At 49.3% G+C, this 21,134-nt stretch overlaps 2 protein-coding genes across 5 annotated transcripts in view; both read right to left on the reverse strand.

Moving 5' to 3' along the window:
* Positions 1-25: 25 nt before the first annotated feature.
* Positions 26-2,621, reverse strand: LOC128080370 (progonadoliberin-2). The gene is made up of 2 exons (XM_052682484.1): positions 862-2,621; positions 26-145 (listed from the first exon to the last, which is right to left on the reverse strand). Exons 1-2 carry the CDS (start codon positions 976-978, stop codon positions 26-28), a joined length of 237 nt encoding a protein of 78 aa, XP_052538444.1. The 5' UTR covers positions 979-2,621.
* A 118-nt stretch (positions 2,622-2,739) lies between these two features.
* Positions 2,740-21,134, reverse strand: part of PTPRA (protein tyrosine phosphatase receptor type A) — a 95,807-nt gene continuing 77,412 nt past the window's right edge. For all 4 annotated transcript variants that reach the window (XM_052682460.1, XM_052682459.1, XM_052682458.1 and 1 more), the window contains 18 exons: positions 18,206-18,290; positions 17,228-17,301; positions 15,415-15,551; positions 13,473-13,563; positions 13,076-13,152; positions 12,014-12,050; positions 10,607-10,704; positions 10,343-10,462; positions 9,194-9,360; positions 8,350-8,485; positions 7,891-8,040; positions 7,673-7,766; positions 7,080-7,156; positions 5,116-5,250; positions 4,837-4,962; positions 4,453-4,604; positions 4,153-4,288; positions 2,740-3,318 (listed from right to left, as the gene is read on the reverse strand). In XM_052682460.1, coding sequence (XP_052538420.1) covers positions 3,244-3,318; positions 4,153-4,288; positions 4,453-4,604; positions 4,837-4,962; positions 5,116-5,250; positions 7,080-7,156; positions 7,673-7,766; positions 7,891-8,040; positions 8,350-8,485; positions 9,194-9,360; positions 10,343-10,462; positions 10,607-10,704; positions 12,014-12,050; positions 13,076-13,152; positions 13,473-13,563; positions 15,415-15,551; positions 17,228-17,301; positions 18,206-18,290 — 1,967 coding nt within the window. In that variant the 3' untranslated portion in view covers positions 2,740-3,243. The remainder of the gene's footprint in view (positions 3,319-4,152; positions 4,289-4,452; positions 4,605-4,836; positions 4,963-5,115; positions 5,251-7,079; positions 7,157-7,672; positions 7,767-7,890; positions 8,041-8,349; positions 8,486-9,193; positions 9,361-10,342; positions 10,463-10,606; positions 10,705-12,013; positions 12,051-13,075; positions 13,153-13,472; positions 13,564-15,414; positions 15,552-17,227; positions 17,302-18,205; positions 18,291-21,134) is intronic.

Raw genomic sequence — 21,134 nt, forward strand, 5'->3', positions numbered from 1 at the left:
GAAATGTAGTGCGGCGTGGGGCTGCTCAATGCTGTTGGCGCAGGGCGGCCTCCAGAGGGCGCCACACTGCGGCCCGGAGGGTTGAGGGCATCGGCTGGAGCGGGCGGCACGGCGGGGTCGGGCAGGGCCGGAGTGCGGCGGGGACCTGCGGGTGGGGGGTTGTCCCGAGGGTAATAACCCAGAGTGTGAGGTAAAAACCCCCATGTGTGAGGTAAAAAACCCCCATGTGTGAGTGGTTGATGATCCTATGGAGGAGTAATCTGTGAGATAGTAGTCCCCTGTGTCAGGTAAATCCTGTGTGGAAGGGTGTGAAGTTATGAAGAGGTTTCATCCCATTTGTGTGTGGGAATAATCCCATGTGGGGGTATAATCCTGTGTGAAAGGGCGTAATCTGTGTATGTGGGGGTAATTCTGGGGATGGGTGATCCCAGTGTGTGTGTGGAATGGGAAGAGTCTCAATGGGGATTGGTATGAATGGGAATAATCCTATGGAGGGGGGGTGGTGGTATAATCCCAGAAGGGGAATAACCCTGAGGAAGGGGGAAACTGGGTGTGGGTAATGCCATGGGTGGGCAGGGAGGGGAAAGATGCAGGCAGGAATTATTCTGGGTTTGGGGGATAATCCCATAGGATCGGAGGGGAATAAATGGGGGGATTCGTAACCCTGGCAGGAATAACCTGGGTGCGAGGGGGTAATCGGGAGGGGTAATCTGGAGAGCTGTAAATTTGGGGGTGGTCGTAGCAATAGGGAGGGAATAACCCGAAGGGGGGGTTATTGGAGGGAGGTGGTGAGAGCACTGAGGGGGCAATACGTGAGGACAGGGTTAGGGGATGATGTGGGAAAGGACGCAGGGTCCCTACCTGTGGGGCGCTGAGGTCCCTCTTGCCCCCTGGGTACCATCCGTGGGACCAGTGCTGGCCCTGCACAGTGCCTGCCAGCAGCAGCAGGGCCAGCAGCAGGCAGCCACCAGGAGCCATGGCACCAAACAGGGCTGCAGGGTAATGGGAAGTAATGGAGAGGTAATAGGGGAATGGGGCTGGTAGCCAACCAGTGCCCAGACCAGTGCTGGGTCAGCAGGGATGAGAACCTCCTGAGTGGTTTTTGGGACTGGGGTTGGAGGTGCCCAGGGATGGGCATCTGTGGGTGCTGCTAGGGGCTGGTTTGGGTCTGCAGAGATGGATACTCCACATTTTTAATCAGAAAACGGAGGTGCTGCAGGGGATGAGCACCCATGGATGCTGAATTGGGTTGCAGTAACACTGATCACCCTACAGTCCCATCTGGGGATGAAGGTGACAGGGAGAAGAGCACCCATTGGTGCTGCTTGGTGTGGGCTCGGGTCTGCAAGAAGCTGTGCCCCAAGGTGCCTTTTAGGCTTGTTTTGGGGACTGGAAGTGCTGGAGGGAAAGAGCACCCATGGGTGCTGCATAAGGCTGGGCTGGGTGCAGCAAACACAAGCACCCCAGAGTCCTGTTTCAGGATGGAGATGTTGGAGGGAATGATCACCCATGGGTGCTCTTTGGGGCTAAACTGGGTGTAGCAAGGAGGGGTACCCCAAGGTCCCACCTGAGCTGGGTTTGGGGATGCAGATGCTGGATAGGACAGGCACCCATGGGTGCTGGCTTGGGTGCAGCAAGCACGGACACCCACGAGCAAAGCCAAGTACCCGGGGGCTGCTAGGGCTGATCGGGGTCCCACCACCCTGCTCCCCGCATCGCACTCACCTGTTGGGGTGGCTGTGGCCGGTGCTGCGTCCTGCCCAGGAGCTCAGCACTGCTATTTGTAGGGCTGGGCTCGGCACCACTCTTTGTAGGGCTGGGCTTGGCAGCGCTGACGTCGACCCCACTCCCTGGGGAGATGGCAGCCAGTGCTTGCTGAGTGGGAGCCCACCCCAGAGCTTGAGGATGCTCATGGAGGGGGGGGGGGGAATGCAAATCTCTGTGCCTCAGTGCCCCCTCCCGCAGCAGATGGTACAGAAGATACTGCTGGCAACCCTTGTTTTCCCTTTTCTCCTCCAGTTTTTCCAAATATGGGGCTGGATGCTGCATCTCTGCCTGGCCACAGCTCTGGGTTTGTAGCAGAGGAGCAGAGTGTGGGAAGTGGATTTAGCCCGGATTACCTACAGCTGTCTGCTGTTTGCAAAGCGATGCTCCAGCAGCTCTGCACATGGCCAAAGGGCAGGGATGCTCCCCAGGCCCCAAAACATTGCTCTGAGCACCGAGGAGGGGGGAAAAAAAACCTCATTAAAATCACATCTGTGCAATTAATCCAATGGCTCTTGATGCCACAAAAACTGATAAACTATGGTCACCTGCACCCCTCTGCCCTCAGGTCTTTTCTTTGCCCTTAGGGCTCTTCTTGCACCTTGGCTTGCCACAAACATTAGTTTTTACATGTTTTTTCTTCTGGGAACTTCCAAATTCAGTTATTTTATATTCTGCTCTGACAACCCAAATTCATTTTGTATCCCAGTTATTTCCAAATGGCACTAATAGGAGGGAAAGGGATGGGCACAGGCACCCCCACATCCCACCAACAAAGGGACAGAGCTCCTTCAAGGAGCAAAACTCCTCTTCTTTTCCCCCTCTTCGTTTTGCTTGAAATCCCAACAGACACTGCCAGGTTCAGCTTTCCAACCCCAATGTGATGGCCTGACCCTGAGAGAGAATGCTTTTTCTCTCTTTTTTTTTTTACACAAAAATTAGGATTTTTAGATACATACACACACACAGAATAAGTTGGTTTGGTTTCTTTTCTCCTTATTTTAAAGAGCTGACTGGCAGAAAAATGTGAAACCATTTCCCTGCAGGTTTGCAAAAGCTTGTGCTTGCTTGTGGGTTATTGGTTCAGATGAGATCCAGAATTATTCTTTCCTTTTGTTTTTTTTTTTCTTAAAAAAGGCTTTACTCCCTCAAGAGAAAGAAAAAAAAAAAGATTTACAAACAAAATAACAGCCTGTATCAACTCTCCAGAAGAGAGATGGTGTGACAATATTAATCCAAACATCACGCTATTTAATTCCCCAATAAAACATTGGAAAAAAAAGGAGCTGACAGTATCTGCACTAACACTTTGCTACATATAAAATCTCCAGCTAAGATGAAGCTTATGGTACCAACCTCTAAAACAGTTAAGATATATACACATATTTTGGGGGAGGGGTATATTAACAAACAGAATATTACAAAATATTAAAGAAGGCAACTCTTCTGTCATTTGTTTCAGGTTGTTTGTTGTATTTTTCACTTGAAGTTGGCGTAGTCTGAGAAGGCGTCGATGTATTCCTGCACCACTTTGTAGCAGAATTCGTACTGTTCCTGCAGAGCAGAGAGGGCACAGCGTTACCCAGAGGAAAACCATGTTTCAGAAATCACTTGGTGCTTCCTGGCCTGCAGCAGGGACTGAGCTGAGTTATTACTGCACACCAAAGCACTTCATCTCTCTCACAGTGCTGGGAAAAGGGTGAAGCCCGTGGAGAATTGGGATGGTGATGGGACAGCACTTCTGGGCACTGAGTGCTGGCCATGGATTCCCACCCACGAGCAGCTCCCAATGGAGGGCTTGTGGTGATGCCACCTTGGTTTTGCCTTCCCCCTCAAAATGGGGCTGGCCATCCCTACAGGTTGCTCCTACAGAATCACAGAATGGCCCAGGTTGGAAGGGATCTCAAGGATCATGAATCTCCAGCCCTCCTGCCGCATGCAAGGCCACCAACCTCCACATTTGATACCAGACCAGGCTGCCCAGGGCCCCATCCAACCTGGCCTTGAACACCTCCAGGGATGGACGGGGCATCCACAGCCTCTCTGAGCAGCTGTTCCAGCACCTCACCACTCTCTTTGTCAAGAACTTCCCCCTCACATCCAACCTAAATATGGTTTCCAGGCTCCTGGAGCCCAGAATTCCAGGGACTGTAGATGAGGATGTCTGCAGGGAGGCTCCTACAGCCCATGTCAGAGGGAGGCTGATGCAACCAGCCAGGCCAGCTCCTCTCTTCTGAACACACCACAGGAGGACGGGGAGATCCCTCCCGACCCACCTCTATCCCTTACTCTTTCACAGAGGGAGCAAATCTTCAGCTGGGGAAGTTTATCTCGACAGTTTAACAGGTTTGAGTCCCCACCTCATTCCTGCTGAGGTCCAGGGCTTACCAGTGTCTGCACCATATGCGGCCTCTGTAGTCTTAAACTCTTCACTGTCTGAAAGACATCGAGAATCCCTTCTGCTTTCACCCTTTCCAGGACAGTGCTCAGTGCACAGAAGGTTCCTGTTCTTCCTGCTCCGGCGCTGGCAAAGAGAAACCAAGAAGGTGAAACCATCCACCGTTCCCAAGCAGCCCAGGTTTGTCAGTGGTTTTGTTATCTCCATGCACAAGATGCACAGTCAGACCGCAGCACTGAGGTGAAGCAAACCCCAAATCTCTGCAGCCTGAAGCAGCTCCCCAGGCTCACCTGCAGTGCACAGTGATGGGGTGGTTGCCTGACTGCTGCTGCTGCTTCTGCACGGCTGCAATGATGTTGATCATTCCCTTCCCATCGCTGGGGATCCCAACCTCTGGCCAGCCATGGAAGTGGAACTGTCGGATCTGTCGGCTCTTGTTTTCCTGGCAGAAGAGCACAGCCAGAAACTCAGCACGGCCCAATTCATACCAATGAACCAACTTGCTGAATGCCTCATGAAAACCCATAGGAAGTGTGTGTGCTTGGAAAGAGTCATTTGCTTGGTGTATGGCAGAGCATGACGTGGGAATGGAGAGCACGAGGAAAGTGGGAATAGCAGGCACAGGCAACCAAAAGACAACCAGAGTTCCCCAAAGGGCAGTGGCAGATCCTTACCCTGGTGTTTGTCACCAGCAGGTCCCGCACTGTGTAGCTCTCGCATTCCTCCTCTTTTTTCAGCTCCACGTTGATGTCTCCATAGGACACAGAGCCATCAGAAGGCCAGTACTGGGCACATTTCTCCTGAGAAAGAATTACAAGAGGAGGCAGGGTGAAAATACACATTTTTCTCACTGCCTTGAAGGTGCACAGCACTGGGAACAGCACAGTGCACAGCACTGGAGGGTTTATGGATGTGCTCTGATTTCCTTTGCTGCCGCTACAGCAAATGCTTACCTGACCTCTCTCCTCCAGCTCTGTTAACATCACTATGGAGCAGGATTTCCACTCCCAGATCATCCTCCAGAAGTCCTCTATCGTGTGCTGCAGTGGCCCTTGGCTGGCGATATAGGAGTCCTTCTGGCGATAGCCCTGTGATTTCAAACATGGCAGTGAGAGAACTGGCAGCACGAGGAGGTGGGTGCAGAGGAGAGCTGCAGGCACAACGACCACAAAAAGCCCAGCAGGTTCAATGACAGTGCATGTAGATGCATGGAAATAAAGGAACAACTTGGTCTGGGGGGGAAACACCTGTGTTTGTGGTACCTACTGGGGGCTGAGCTTTAGCACGGGTGTCATAATTATGAAACAGCACCAACTCTTTGCAAGACACAGAGCTGGAGCACCATCTTTGTGGAGCTCTCTGATACATCAAACTCAGCAAATAATGCAGTGCAGGCACTCTTAATCCTGCTTAGAAGTGCCAAGAAGAAAGGGCAAGCCAGCTTAGCAATCCTTCTCTCTCCATGTCTTGCTTCTGCATGCCAGGCTAAGGCTGCTGTGTCCAGGCTGCTGGTCACTGCTTCCTGTGCCAGCCGCTCTGCATGCTTGCCTCAAGGTCTGTGTGCGAGCTCTCCCTTCCAACTCAACCAAAAAGAGGCAAATCCAGTGGATTAGGTCTGCCTCATGCAGACTGGAGAATGCAGGCAGCAGCTCAGGTCTGCAAATGCATCAATGTGCTCTTGGACGAGTTGCCAAGTTGAGCTGAACACCAGAGCACCACTGTGTGAACAACCCCAGCCTGAGCAGAGCCACCACCTGGCTTCCCCTGCCCCAACACCTGGCAGCTGAGATGCTGCCACGGTGAGACCTTTGCTTTTGGGGGAATGCAGCCGCAGTAGGATCACATTTGGCAAAGGAAGGTTTTGTTTCCAGTACTCCTAGGACACTGCCGTAGTCTGAATTTTGTAGCAGAGCCAGCCATCATGCCTAAGCACCAAGACTTAGGCTTTTTGGAAGAAGTGAGCAAAACCAGGCTCTGTACTAAGTCAGGGTGACTCTGCTCCACAACAAGAACTGCTTCTGTTACAAAGAATGAAAACCTCCACTATTCCCCTGCGACCTCGCAGCAGACTGTGAATGCAGATGCTTCGTCATTTGGCGTTTGTCATTTAAGCAAAGTTCAGCAGAGGCAGGAAATTGAATCCTCAACAAAATTGCTTACATGACATTTAAGCCTTCTGATCTAGATGCAGAATTAGAAGGCTGCTCACATCTGCGTTTTGTCAGAAGCTGACACAGCCAGAGCACAGCCAGAGCACAATGTGGGGAGCCAGCAAGTGAGATCTGGGGGAGCAGACCATTTGGAAGGTTGTATCTGGGAATATACTGGTTTTACTGGTTCAACACATAGCAGTCATCACACTTCGGGGGGAAAAAACACTACCATTAGGAAATGAAAATAGGAATTGGGCTGGAAAAGAGCAGCTTTCTTTGTTACTTAACCAGTGCTGGCATCATTGCACAAAGATAAATACTCATATGAGATGGAGCCCTGAAGTCAACAGGATTACTCACGAGCAAAGGATGTGCAATCACCTATCTCCTCCTCGGAGTGAAAAAGCACTTAACCTCTCTGCCTCATTTCCTCCAGTCACCAAGACAGGTGTAATAGGATTGACCTGGTTTTCTCAGGGGTTTTGGGATCCGTGTTGTTGCTCCAGAACTAATCTAGAGGATGTTTTCTGACCAAATGAACAGTGCCATAAAGTAATTATTTCCCTGGCTTTGTGCATCCGCTTCTCAAAGCCATCATCAAACCCCACAGCTGTGGAAGTGGGAGCAGGATTTAGAGGCCCAGCTTAGGCTCCAAATCTCCTCTACCTAAAGAAGTGTTTCAGGACAAAACCTTCAATATGAAGAAGTGTGAGGTAAATAGTTTCCAGGGAGAGAAGATGGAAAGAAGATCAAAGAAGACTCACATCAATAAAAGAAGCATTAACGTAGTCTGTGTTTTCTTCACCTCTCTTCACTGGAATGATTACTCTGTTGAACTCATCTAAAACAGAAGCAAAACGACTGCATTTTGGGAAACACTTCAAAAACATAATTATGCATGGCCTTCAGCTGGGAAGTCACCAAGACCAAGTGCTGAGATGAGGGAAGGGGGGCCCTGTGTCCACAGCACCCATTTATGCAACGAGGAGACTCAGCTCTGCCTTCTGCCATGCCCTTGTTTGGGAAGCCCAGGGCAGAAGGGAGGCACTGAGGACTCAAGGAGCGGGACCTGCTCAGCAGATACTCCCCTCTTCCAAAGGCAGAAAGCCTTGGGGAGGACCAACCTCCTGAGAACAAATTCATGGCAGGGGCAGGGCAGAACAAAGCAAGCAAGCTCTGGAGCAGTGTTAAATCTGTCCATGAAAACCCACGTCACCCTGACTCTGCCCCATCCCTACATGGTTTCCCTACCAAGGAATGGACCAGGAGGTTTGTTTCAACCTCAACCATTCCCTGTCCCCACTCCCACAGATGCCTCTGTCTCCATTCTTCTTTCAACCGGACAAACACAACTTACATGGAATTATCTGAAGCACCCTGTTCTTTTTCATGTTGGCTGGCAAGTTGCCCGTTCTCATCTTGTCGTTCTGAATTTTGATGGAAGTGAGCTTCTGCAGAGGAAGGAAGGAAAGCAGTGACAGCTTGCAGAGACACTAAAGGAGAAGCAAATGCATGGCAGTCCTTGCTGCCCAGCGTGTGCTGAACAAACCTGCCAGCACAGGAAACCAGGCTCACCTTGAACTCCTCTTCCAGCCCGTTGCTGCTGGTCCCTGGCACTTTGTTGTAGATCTTCTGGAGGTGGATTTCTAACGAGGTCACCTCCAGTTCTGTATCACCGTAGAGATAGTGCTCCAGCAGTGCTTGGTATATGAACACATACTGCATCTGAAAGGGTCGCAGGGAGAAGCTGCACTCAGGGATGGGATCTGGCTGCAAACCCACTGCCCAAGCACTTCCCCTTGTAAGAGGTCTGAGACCTTATCTGCCACATGACCTGCAGGGATTTGACACAAAGCTCAAGGACAAACTGCAGCTAACAAAGTACAGGACCTGACCGACAGCTCGCTTGACACAGCGTTCCTTCCAAAATTAAGGATGCCACTCAACTTGCCCACAGGGCTGCTGCAGGTGGCTTCGCTGCAGGCTGGGAAAACACAAAGGAAAACCACAGGGAGCCTGCAGCAGCTCACTTACATCTGTCTGTACCATCTGGCAGCGCTGAGCCCGGATCCGGCTCACGAAGCCATAAACGTCCACCTTCCTCTCGGCGTGCATCATGTCCAGCATGGCGTCGATGACGATAAAAGTGCCCGTGCGTCCCACCCCGGCACTGCAATGGCAGAAGGGCAAACGATCAGGGCACAGCTCCACAGCAAGCTCACTCTGGTCACAGAACCACGGAATAGCTTGTGTTGGAAGGGATCATAGGCTCATAGAATGGCCTGGGTTGAAAAGGACCACATGATCATCTAGTTTCAATGCCCTGCTATGTGCAGTGTTGCCAATCACTAGACCGAGATGCCCAGAGCCACATCCAGGGATCTTAAAGCACTCCCAGTTCCAGCCCTTGCTGTGGGTTGGTTGCCTCACATCAGCTCAGGCTGCCCAGGGCCCCATCCAACCTGGCCTTGAGCACCTCCAGAGACGGGGCACCAGCAGTTCTCAGGGCAGCAGTACCAGCACCTCTGAGTAAAGAATTTCCCCCTCACATCTAACCTAAATCTTCCCTCATTCCCCACTGTCCCATCAACTGTCGGACCACGTAAAAAGCCACTCTTCATCTTTTTTTATAAGCTGCCTTTAAATATTGAAAAGACACTATGAGGTCTCCCCAAAGCTTTCTCTTCCTCAGGCTGAACAAGCCCAGCTCCTTCAGCCTGTCTCCACTGGAGAGTTGCTTTGAGCATCGGACTCCAACAATGCAATCCCTTCTGCACACCATCACCAAGCACTGCAGCAGGGCTTGCTGCCTTCTCCCATCCAGAGATGCTTTCCAGGCAAGCCAGGAGAGGCAGCCACAGCTGTGGCCGAGGCTCACCTGCAGTGCACTACTATTGCTCCTGCATACTGGGGGTTACACGTCTTCACCTTCTTCAAGAACTTCAGCATCCCAATGGGGGTGAAGGGCACCCCAAAGTCGGGCCAGCTGGTGAAGTGGAACTGCGTCACCAGGCGCTGAGGCTTCTTGTTCGTGACGTCACCTACCTGCAGGGGAAATGCGTGCTCAGATCAATCACAAACGCTTCAGATTTCCTCTCTTTTCCCAAAAGCTAAAGCAGAGAGGGAGCTACAGTCCCAAGGCTCAACTGGAAGGTTTAGGAAGCACTGCCACCTGGAAGCTTAAAGGACATGGATCCAGGCTGCAGGGCCACATGAGGCTCTAAAGGCATGACATTTTTTCTGCTCTCTGTCATATCCTGCATCCTAAGGGTGGCCTTGAAGCTGCGAAATAGTAGAGCAGAGCATCACCCAGGTGAGAGATGCCACCTGGACGGCTCCAGCCTGGCAGAATCTGTGACACTTCAACACCAATGGGCCCAGCTCAAAAAGAAGGCATGGCTCCTTTCAGTAATAAAGATGATGATGATGCAGTATCCTTGTATTAAAAGCAGGGAAGGAACCAGGCACAAAGCGGGGTCCAGGAGAGCCTGAGCTGGCTCTAGGCAGCCTTTCATCAAGGCACTCGGTCTCCCTTGCATCAGTGCTTTGTTGCCTGCCTCCGAGAACATCAGGAAAACAAACAGAGTGACTAATCCTGAGCTTGGAGGATGTGACAGTGTAGCGACAGATGGGAAAATAATCAAAACCCAACGCATAAAGCGCTGGATTTTGTCTCAGCTCACGAGATGAAACTGACTTATTTGCAGGCACTAAGCGGCTGTGGGTCAGAATCACAGCATGGCTTGGGTTGGAAGGGACCCTAAGGATCATCTAGTTCCAGCCCTCCTGCTGTGGTAACAACAAGCCCTGGAGGATTATAGGACTGCATTTTCACTGGAATCAACCAGCTTCCTTTTCTTCCAATGCAACGATGCTGACAGACGCGGAGAATGGGGTCCCGCGTGTTGGAGGTGAGTGCGTTCTTACAGCTCTCGTTATGAAGAGGGATGTTGCTGTCATTGAGGTGAAACCCTGAGGAGTGGCAGAGCAGCCAGGGGCGGGGAGGGACAGGGCAGGGCAGCAGCACCTGCTGAATGCAGAACTTGCGCACGGTGTAGTCCACCAGCACCGTCACGTCTTCCACCGAAACGCGGATGTTCCCGTATGTCCAGCAGCCCTGATCTGGCCAGTACTGAGCACACTTACACTGCAGGGACAGAGAAGGCAGACGGGTAAGTTTCAGCACCCAGCAAGCCTGGGAACAGAGTGTGGTGAGAGCTGAGACATCGCGTGGCTCAGCACAACCTCTGTGCTCACTGAGACGATGCCCGTTGGACGACACGGTGCCTACCTCTTTCCTCTCCTTCAGGTTGGTCACCATGACAATCGTTGCTGTGTTTTGCTCCCAAATCATTCTCCAAAAGTCATTCACTGTTTCTTCCTTTGGTCCTAAGGGAAACGGATGCATCGTGGTTAGGAAAGGGGCATCGACTCCACAGGCAGTGGGACTAAAATCCATTGCAGGGTGTGGAGCGTAGCACTCTTTTTGCCGATAGATGTCAGCACAGGATGCTCCATGGGTGTCTGGGAACCCAGAGAACAATCATATTGCACAAGAGCAGGTGGGGTTTTTTTTTGTTTTTTTGTTTTGTTTTTTTTTCCTAAGGGACTGGATACTTTTTTATTATCAGGAATTCCATTTTTAGCCCAACAAGGGGAAACCAGACAAGCAGAGCATGGAAACGACTTGCCCAAGGTCACACTGGGAAATTGTGGCTGTCACAAATAGCATGCACAAGTCCTGCCCCCGAGCCTTGTGCTTTAACCACAGGATCCTATTTCAATATGGCACAGGAATAGCTCTCACTGCCTGCCAGACAGGGAGCTGACTCACCCCAACATCCCCTGCCAAGCCCCAGGCTGAGGGTGAGCCAGGAGGAAAATGGAGCCAAAGCTTCACCCCAGCCTGGTACTGCTGATGAGATGCAGCCTTCCTTCTCCAGCCAGAGCCAAGAGAACAGGGTGGCTGCACCGAGGCATGCAAGCTGGGACCTCTGTGACAGTGGCTGGTGGCGGACAGGTGCAGCAAATTCAACTCACAAACAAAGGCTGGGATTAGAGAAAACTTCCTATGACTTTTGCTAGTGTGAAGGTCCCATGCCTGGGCATCTCAGATTCAGCAGGGAAAGCTGCACACACGATGGTGATGCTCTGCCTGGGGGCAGCTGAGCTCAGGAAGGCTCTGGCGCTTGCAGCTAACAGTCCTGCCACCCATGTGAAGATTATTACAGCTCAGTCTCTCCCCAAGGACATAAGCCCACATTCTTATAAGCTGAGGGTTTAGAAGGAGCATAATGAAACTGGATCGGTGTGGTGCTCGCTCTGACATAAATGATTTCTCAGCTTTATTAAGGAAATTTAATTAAGTATCTAGCCAGCTACGTTTTGAGAGATCACAGCCACCTGCAGTTGTGGCTCAGGGGGAGGATGAGGCTCTGGGGCTGGTAGGATGGAAGAAAGCCTTTGACACCATCCAGCAATGGGGATTCCATAGGCTGAGCTTCTTGTTCTTCCCCAATACATCCAGCAGGAACAAAATGTTCCTGCAACAACCTGTGGCCTGGCCAGATCTCCTTTCATGTTGACCAGAGATTCTCACAAGGCACTGTACTGGGGTTATTTGGGTTATTTGCAGTTTCATAGAGCAGAAGGACCCAAATCCAACAGGGCAGAGCTCCTAAAATAATTGAGCATTTACCTTGTGCAGCAATGAACTTGTTTTTCTCTTGGTACCCCTATGGAGAAAAGGAGAAAAAGGAAGACAAATGAAAGGCCAGCCTTTTTCTAAGGGTCATGAAGTGTTGCACTGCCTGCACTCATGTAATTTGTCAGCTGCTGGCCCAAATCATGGATGAGGTGGTAGCTCAGTACCTTTCTGTTGGCATCATCTGAAAATCAGCATTAATCTTCAAGAGTTCAGGCTGTTGAACCCACAGTGGGTTATACAGATTATTTCCTAATGGCTATATAGTTAGTGCTGAAGAAGGTGAAAAAAACAACCCTTTGGGGTCTTGATTTTCTTCATGTGCCTCCATCTCCCTCAAAGTCAACTTCTTCATATTACCCTTCCCACTGTAACACTGATGTGGGCTACGTTAGCAGCTCCCCTCTGTGCCTTGTGGACAGAACACATCTCCCAAGAAACAGGACACTAAATTAATAAAATGCATTTTGTATTCAGATGAATGCTATAAAAGCTAACATGGACAAAAGGGAAAAGTTGGACTACATTCTCTCCCTCTCAGAAATCAATGAGTTCACCAACAAAAGCCATTGGCAAACGCACAAATCCTGCTGCCTCCTAGGAGCAGAGTAGGGCAGAGTTGCTTTGAAGGATATTTTAGCTGTGTTGCTTCTTCTTTTTTTTTTTTCCATGTCCTTCACATGTCCAGCCCTGCAAGCTGGGAAGTACCAGTCATTAATCAGCCTCAGGATTCATCAGCCATTAATCAGAAATCCTCCGTTCACCCCAGAATGGTTCCAAACCCCTTCCCAAACAGCCTGCTTGCCTTTGCAACACTCTGAGGAGCTTTTCATGGTTTTAGAAGTGGCAAAAAAAGAGAGGTGTGAAGAGATGGGACTGAGCACAGCAGGACCATGGCCAGAATTTATTAGTCCCAGCCCTCTGTCTTGTACTCCAGTTGCTGGACCGTGTTCTTTTGGCTTCTTCCAGACTAAAGTTGCACTCCATAAAGGCCACACACACAGCCAGGCCTCGTTTTTAGGGATGGGAGTCACTCAAGGCAGGACAGGCACTTACATTAATGAAGGAGGCGTTGATGTAGTCAGAGTCAGGAACCCCTTCAACAGGAGTCAGGTGAACCCTGGAATGATCATCTGGAGAAAGATGACAATTCTGCATTAAAACCAAAGCCCCACAGAGCTGAGTTGAGTTTTTGGAGTGGAGCCCAGGCTTAGGGGGTTCCCAGAATACGTAAGTGACTTTATGCCCTGAAATCCTTCCATGCTCAAAGCCAGGAAGATGATGGACCTTCCTTACACAGAGATCATCTGCATTTCCCATCAGCTTCATTTTCCACATCCTCCTGGCTGCTCACAGCTCCAGGGAGTCCCTAGTGTGCATCTAAGGCTAATGCAGATGCAGCAGCCCCTCTGGGTGAGCCCTCCCTCAGCCCCCCAGCCCCACTGATACCTACAGGGCAAAATGTTCACGTAGCGGTTCTTCTCCTTGTTCTCCTCCTTGGAAGCAGCTTCACATGTGGCCTGAATGGGACACGCTGGGAGAGCCTGTAATGGCAGAAAATGGGGTTTCATGTGATATTTTCAGGCACAAGGAGTCCTGCACAAGGATGAATCCCCTCGACCCACCTCCCTCAACATCACTCCTATGCTGCTCTGTGCCCCGACCCAGCTCAGGGTGATCATTTGAACAGCCCAAGCTGTACCAGACAGCAAATCCCATCTCAGATGCAATATCCCAAGCCTCTGGACACACAAACACGAGGTGGCAGCAAAGCCTCCAACACCAAACCCACCAACACAGGGTTCTGGAAGCTCACAGGGAGGCTCCTGCTGACATTTCCTCCATTACCAGTGATGCTAACTGTGTAACCCTACCAGCTCCAAAACTCCACTGCCCAGCACCTTCAGGGCTGGGAGAGAGCTGCACCATCCCACCCCCAGTAGGGATCTGCTGTCCTTCCAGCAGCATCAGGGACCTCCAAATGGGGGTGCTGGAATCACTTGCAACGTGACCCTGTAATAGCCAGGAGGATGGCATGTGTTGCTTCCTCCAGCTGGCACGACAACATGCAACCCAGGATCCAGGATTTATAACCCAAGTGATTGCTTCCCTTGTTATTCAGCATGTGGATTTGGTTTCATGGGCTCACAGCCTCCTCTGACACGCAGGGTATCGAGTTGTGCGACAGCTGGGGGAAGTCGACTGCGTTTTCTTTTTTAATCTTGTCACAGTCCTGATATCAGCTTATCACACCTTGCACCTAAGGTTTTATGTACTTGCAGACAGCACCTGCAGTGCAATCAGACCAGCAGTGGATTTTCTTTCATTAATTAAGCCATGGGGAATCCAGTTAGTTCAGTTCCTAAGCAATATGCTATGACACTCCAGCCAGTAGTTAACTTTGTCCCCTCCCTCATCACTTCTATTTCTGCACTGCCAAAATGAAACCATACCAGGTTCAGCATCACAAGAAGTCAGAGAGCTCAGCAACATCAGGAACAAGTTTCTGACATCTCAGAAGAGATGATGAAGTGTTGTGGGGTAATGACAATATCTGAATTATTGCCAAGACTGATCAGTGCTGAAGGCCAGCTGTTGTGCTCTAAGTGGTCATCATTCAGTTTCAGAGCTACCAGCTTATTCACATAAGTAGAGTTGTTTCAATTTCTTGTTTCGGCTGTTTCTGCATTTGACACAACACCATGACACAGCTTTACCAGCAATTCATATTGGCAGTGTTTCTGTTACAGCCCTGAGGAGGAGGAGGAGGAGGGAAGGCTCTATCTGGGAGGAAACCAGCAGGCAGGGAAACTCTTTCAGAGCTCTTCCATCCCAAGTCCTCCTGGACACAGAAGAATGTAACCCCATGGTGCTGCTTGCTAGCAAAGCCGAGTGCAGCTGGGTGGGACACAGGCAACAAGAGAGAGATACCAGGGACCAGTCACAAGGGCGAAAGCCTCTTTGTGTGCTTTGCAATAAATATGTAAAAATCTCCGAGTGGCTTCGCCTTTGATGTACCAGCTGTTTTGTCTCTGCTGTTCTACAAAATGAGACCAGAATTCTTCTGTTGTGTGTCATAAGCTTTACAGATAGCATCCTGCTCGAGCTGTGCAATTTAAGGGAAAGAAGACAGAGCTGCTTTTCAATTCTCTCTCCATCAACCTCTTCATCTCATCAGCCATGAAATTGCTCCATGGCTGCAGATAACCACCGTCCACCCTGCAATAAACACCCACTGCTTTGCAGAGTAACAGAGGAGCCTCTGCGTCGCTTTGAAAGACCAACGCCACTCTGCACCGGCTTGGCTGTGTCCATTGGAATGAACTGGAGTAAACAACCTCCTTAACTCCCACCCATCCCTCGTGCTGCAGGAGAGGAGAAGCAAAGACACTCACGTTGAACTCTTCTCGGAAGAGCTTGTTGTCATCTGCCATGCGGCGGTTGATCTCCTCCTCCAGCTTGTCGACGGGCAGAGGTGGGTATTTCCTGTTGGTGCTGGGGGACCTGGCGAGCAGCGGCATGCTCTGGGGCTCTGCAATGACACCCAGGGCCAGAGTTGTCCACAGATGCTTCTCTGTGTCCAGTACCCATCCTCACAGAGCTCCCACACTGTGGGCACACCGCGTTTAGGGACACTCGGCTGTCCCCGCTCCTGTGATTTGCTCCTCCTTTGGGCTGTCCAGGAAAATGTGGGGGTGCTGTGATAACCTGGGACTCTATCAGCAGCCTGGAGTTGAGCACTGCCCTGTTATAGAGCCAGGATGCTGAAATGAGGATCGAGTCACCAGTTCTGGGGGATGAACATCATGGTCTGCAGCAACAGGACATGGGATAATGGCTTTAAACTAAAACAAGGGAGATGTAGCTGAGATATTAGGATGAAATTCTTCACTGTGAGGGAGCTGAGGCTCTGGCATTGCTGCCCAGAGGAGCTGTGGGTGCCCCATCCCTGGAGATCCTCAGGGCCAGGTTGGATGGAGCTTTGGGCACCCGGTCAGTGAAAGGTGTCTCCTCTTGGCAGTGGGTCGGAACCACATGGGCTTTAAGGTTCTCTTCCAACCCAAACCATTTGATTATGAAGACTCTGAAGTCCCTCCTTAACATGGGAAGTTTGGCACAGTGACCATGCCACAGCTCCCAGGTGAATGCAGTAAAGGTAGCTGCTGCGTTTGGTTTCTGCTGAGCAACACCAGCGAAGCCAAGAAAGGCCACAGGAGGGTTATATCAACACAACTGAGGGTTTATGAAGTTAACACCTTAGCTTACAGCAATATAAAGCTTGGGCAGGGAAGGTTTTAGCTGCCAGCATGAAAAAACATTGCTGATTTTCAGTTAGTGCTCCCTTGTATGTGTGTGGTTAATACGGAAGAAGCTCAGAAAAAGGATCTGAACTGAGTCTGACTCAGAGAATCATAGAATATCCTGAGTTGGAAGGGATCCACAAGGATCACTGAGACTGCCCCTGAGACACTGAGGTTCCTCTTCAACTCCTACAGTAGATAAGCACGTTACAGCAGGCTGGCACAAGACTTTTTAATTGCACTTGTAAATTCTGCCTATCTTTCAAGGTTTTCATAAGGAAAAAACGATGTGTTCCCAGCTTTATCTCCACAATGTTAATTTGGTGCCTGCAGTCAATGTGAAGAACTTCACAAGAGTTTTATTCAGCTGTCATCCTAATTTAAAGGGGGAACTGCCAGCAGTTCAGTTTTGGAAGTGATCATCACAACGTATTAAAACACTTGAGGGAAAACATTTGTTGATGGAATTAAAGTTAGGAAGAGAATTGTTGGTTTAGGTTTGTCAAAATCATGGAAAACAGTGAGAGTTCAGAACAGATTAAAACAGCATCATCCAGCAGTGATTCGCTGGGTGCTGTCACTGCACTGGGCTCAGTGCTGAGCTCAGGGGCTCCTGGAGCTTCTGCAGAGCTCTGTTTTCTGATGATTTAACATAATTTTGTATGATTACAAATGGGAAGAAAACAAACAAGTCAAATAATCCATTAATAATGGATGAATGGTCCACTCTGAAGAATGCTCGGCATGCCGTGGTTTGCAAGCACGTGGCATGTTTTGCAAGGGACGTGGTTTAGTAAACATGGTGGTGATGGGTTGATGGTTGGACCTGATGATCTTGGTGGTCTTTTCCAACCTTAATGATCCTGTGGTGATTCATCTGTACCTCTGTTCCCACGTCATGCCTTACCTGCATCATCTGTCCGACCGTTGGGCAGGCGGAAGGAGTTGGAGTGACTCCCTGCTTGCTTGTATTTCTTGAACCTAAAGAAGAAAAGGGCATGGAGAAAGTCAGGAGTTGGCCATCGAGATGCCAGGTAACCTTCTGGAATAGCAAACCCTCCTCAGCTTCACTGCTGTGAGATGGGCCCCGAGCCAAGAGACGAAGGGAATTTTTCCACCATTGCTAAGGAAATTGCTTTTTTTTTTTTTTTCTTCCCCTTTTAATTATTTAATCATCAAAACATTGAGCAAATTAAAATGTTTACTGCAGGTGAATAAACACTCTCTTCCAGCTGAGCAGACGTGCGCTCAGGAGCTGGGTTCATTGAAGGCATCATTTGGAGCAGCCCAGATGCTTGGATTTTTCAAATGTTGTCTTAGAAAGGCTCTCTTGTGCTGCAGCTCCAGCTGCTGCATCGCCCTGTGTGTCCAAACAGCTGCAGCACCCACTGCCTTGCATGGTTCTGCTGGGACAAACCTGCTCCCACAGCACGCAGCTTTAGTACCCAAGGCTGTCCGTGGGCATTGGGTCATGTTTGATATCGTGATGGGAATGAAGGAATAATGCAGAAGATTTTATGGCTGGGGAATTCTGTGTAGCCTCACCAGATTCCTCAATCCATCAACCTGAGCCTTGGAAGGAGACCTTGCCTGCTCTTATCTGCACATGCAGGGCTTTGACTAATCCATCCTTCTCAATGTTACCGTTTCACTAACTGAACAGAGAAGGAAAAGCTTTATACTGAAATGAATAAGCAACAATTCTTAAATAGCCCCAAATATAATTTTCATTATCCTTCCAGATTTCTTTTTATAACATTGCTTGTGTCAGGCTTGCATAGCTTAGGAAGCAGAACAAAAAGCTCACAATAGAGAGCAGCCAGTCCTTCAGCTAACCATCTAATACATCATTTGTCAAATAAGACAGCATGAAAGCCCTTCTTACCTTAACATGTACAGCACAATAATAATAAATACTATGACTAGGAGGGAGGACAGGGCCACCATCACAGCGATAATTGGAGTCTCATCTGCAACAAAGAAAGAAAGGTGCAGTTACCAATAGCTATCCAAACCCACCCAGTGCCATCACTTAACCATTCCTCTACAATTCCTGCTTTTAAAATAGCCCACTTGTTCCATAGGGTTGCATTTGTCACGGCTGGTTGGACTGGATGATCTCAGTGGGCTTCTCCCACCTTAACGATTCTGTGGTTTGGTGAAGATGGAATACGTGACCTAAGGGAGCGTGCTGAGATTAGATTAAAAGCTGTCAACACCAGTCTCAGGACCCTGATCTTTTCTAAGAGCAGCTCTGCTGGGAAACCTTGTGGCATCATGGATGCAAACTCCTGCTGAGAAAGTTGTGAGAGGGGGAGAAGTGGCCACACCAGGGTTTTCACGATTGGGACACAATTAGAAATGCCCCACAATAAAAAGCAAAACAAAAACAGGATTAAAAGTGCCCTATAAAGGCCCATACATAAAGTTTCTAAATTCGTCCAAGAGCTCAGTAAGAATCCTTATATTACAATAGGTGAAAACGATGGCCTTTGTAGGACCATACAGATCCCATATTGTTTAAGATAGCCATGATTTTTCTTCCAGCTTCGTGCCCAGGCAATGTTTCCATGCTACGCCCTGACTCCAATTGTGTTCAGCCCAGGGCTGAGGTTTGCTGCCAGCTATTTGTTACCTGCCCCTGGGGTCAGAGCAGCAGTGCTTGGAGCAAGCTCATCACCCAGAGGCAGCTGGAAGACAAGCCACACTAACAGATAGGAAAACAGCCCTAAAGAGCTTATTTCCAGAAAAATATGGGCAGCAGCAGAGCCAGAGAGGGGTATTTTCATTTTCCATCAGCTCACTCAATCTGGAATCAGGAGCTCTAGAAAAGTGATTCTGAACAAAAGATCTGACTTATGCACAGTGATGTGAAGGTGGAGACCTACTGTTGCAAACAATAAAAACCCACCTCTCCCTGTCTTTGTTCTTTCCATCTGCATCCCCCCAAAGCCCAGCAGCGAAAAAGAAATTCATCTGAACATATTTCTGTCTCCTGCATACTCGGTAACTGTTCCTAGCCCTCACCTCCCCCCTGCCATGGCTCATCTTCGTGGTTCATGTTGTTGAATTTATCAAACCCTCTTGCTGTAAAGCCCTGCTCGATGCCTGCCAGGCTTGCCAGACACACCATTGGTTGGATGAGGTGCAGGTACGCAGTAAGGATGAGAGATAATGGCCTTAAGTTGCATCAGGGGAAAGTCAGCTTGGATATAAGGAAACGTTTCTTCTCAGAAAAGGGTGCTGATGCGTTGGCACAGGGAAGGGGTGGAATCACTGTCCCTGGAGGTATTCATGAACAGTGGAGATATGGTGTTGAGGGACATGTTTACAGTCAAGGTGGGGATGGATTGGGGCTGGACTTGATGATCTTAGAAGTCTTTTTCAACCTTAATGATTCCATGATTCATCAAGAGCCCACAGAACCAGATTCATGACAAAGCCTCCGTTTGGTTTCTTGGTGGATCCCCTTCCCAGTAGCACTTGGGAAGCAAAATAAGAGGAAGCCATAACAGACACTGCAGTTTGGGATAAGTCATTAAGCTTGGCACGAGCAGGCTCCATTTTCATTGGCAATTGGCTTTACAATAACTGAAGCAAAGCAGTAAGTTAAAGAAGTTCCCACTGATCTGTGCCTATATCTATCATGGCCAAGGCAGGACAGTTCATTGGGATCTAAGTTCCTGCACCAAAACCTCAGTTCTGTGTGATATTTCAAGGACAGCTGCACAGGGCTCAAAGCAGAGGATATCCCAGTCACTTCTGAATCTAAAATCCAACCAAGATACCGGAAAATCAGAGGGGATTTTTACCTAATGGCAAACCCAGCCATCTGTTCTCATTCTGTAGGACCGGTGTGTATGTGCAAACCATATCACAGCCCCATCACGCGGCACTGAAAGCATCACTTCTGGAGCAAGTAAAGTGTTAAATACCCGTGCAGCTTTGCTCCCAAGCAGGCAGTGCCTTTTAAAGAGCCTGCCAAGGACTCCATGGTTAGTTTCTCCCTTTCTCTCTGCAATGGATCACACCGTATCAGCAGTAGCACAAGTACAGCTTACAGATGTCCTATAAGACCAAGATCCCGTGAGCTCCTACAAGGCTAAAAAGGGATGGGGAAGGACTTGCAGACAACACAAGAGTTTGGTGTTGCTGTGAAAGACAGTGACAAAGCACCAATTTCCACATGACTTCAGGAAAAAGCAGAGTGAGTTGGAGTGCCATGTAGTGTGCAAAGCTGCAACGCCATCAGGGCCAGGATGAAAACACAAAGAAAGCAAACAGGCTGCCCTGCTGTTGGGCTGTTGGCTCCTCTGCTGCTATAGCAATGAGTAATTGCAAATACTCTGTTAGCAACATTGGTTCTCAGAACTCAGTCATTGAATCAGAGATGGAAAAATGAGTGTAAGTGCTATTATATTACCAGAAATGGATTTCTGCTACTTCTTGCCAGCAAAATTAATGAGAATGATAAGTATTCACATCATTTGCAGAACGGGTCCTGATCAAACAGGGCAAGTCACGGTCAATAAAGACAATTCATAAGCAAAAAAAGGAGAAGGACATTTCTTGAGCAGCTTGTAACCTTTCCATCCAGCCCTGCAGAAGGCAGTGCTGATACACGCAGTGAGTGCAGCAGGAACTCCTCCTATCTCAGAGGATAAGTACAAATTGGTGCTGAATTGTTTATTTTTGAAAAGCAGGAGCCCAACTCTTATTAACATATCAATATGCCTCTTCTAAAGAGCTCGATATGCTTTGTAAAAGCCATTTTGAAAGCGGGTGATAAGGAGAGCTGTCTAATAGCAGAACGC

This window comes from Tympanuchus pallidicinctus, unplaced genomic scaffold (assembly GCF_026119805.1).
Source record: "Tympanuchus pallidicinctus isolate F22 unplaced genomic scaffold, pur_lepc_1.0 scaffold2, whole genome shotgun sequence".
NCBI classification, from domain to species: domain Eukaryota; kingdom Metazoa; phylum Chordata; class Aves; order Galliformes; family Phasianidae; genus Tympanuchus; species Tympanuchus pallidicinctus.

What these genes read in the sequence shown, in the direction of transcription:
- LOC128080370 (XM_052682484.1), bottom strand. Translation starts at nt 978, where the DNA reads ATGGCTCCTGGTGGCTGCCTGCTGCTGGCCCTGCTGCTGCTGGCAGGC. An exon ending in GGGACCTCAGCGCCCCACAG is followed by an intron (nt 146 to 861) that starts GTAGGGACCCTG and finishes CCCCACCCGCAG; the next exon opens with GTCCCCGCCGCACTCCGGCC.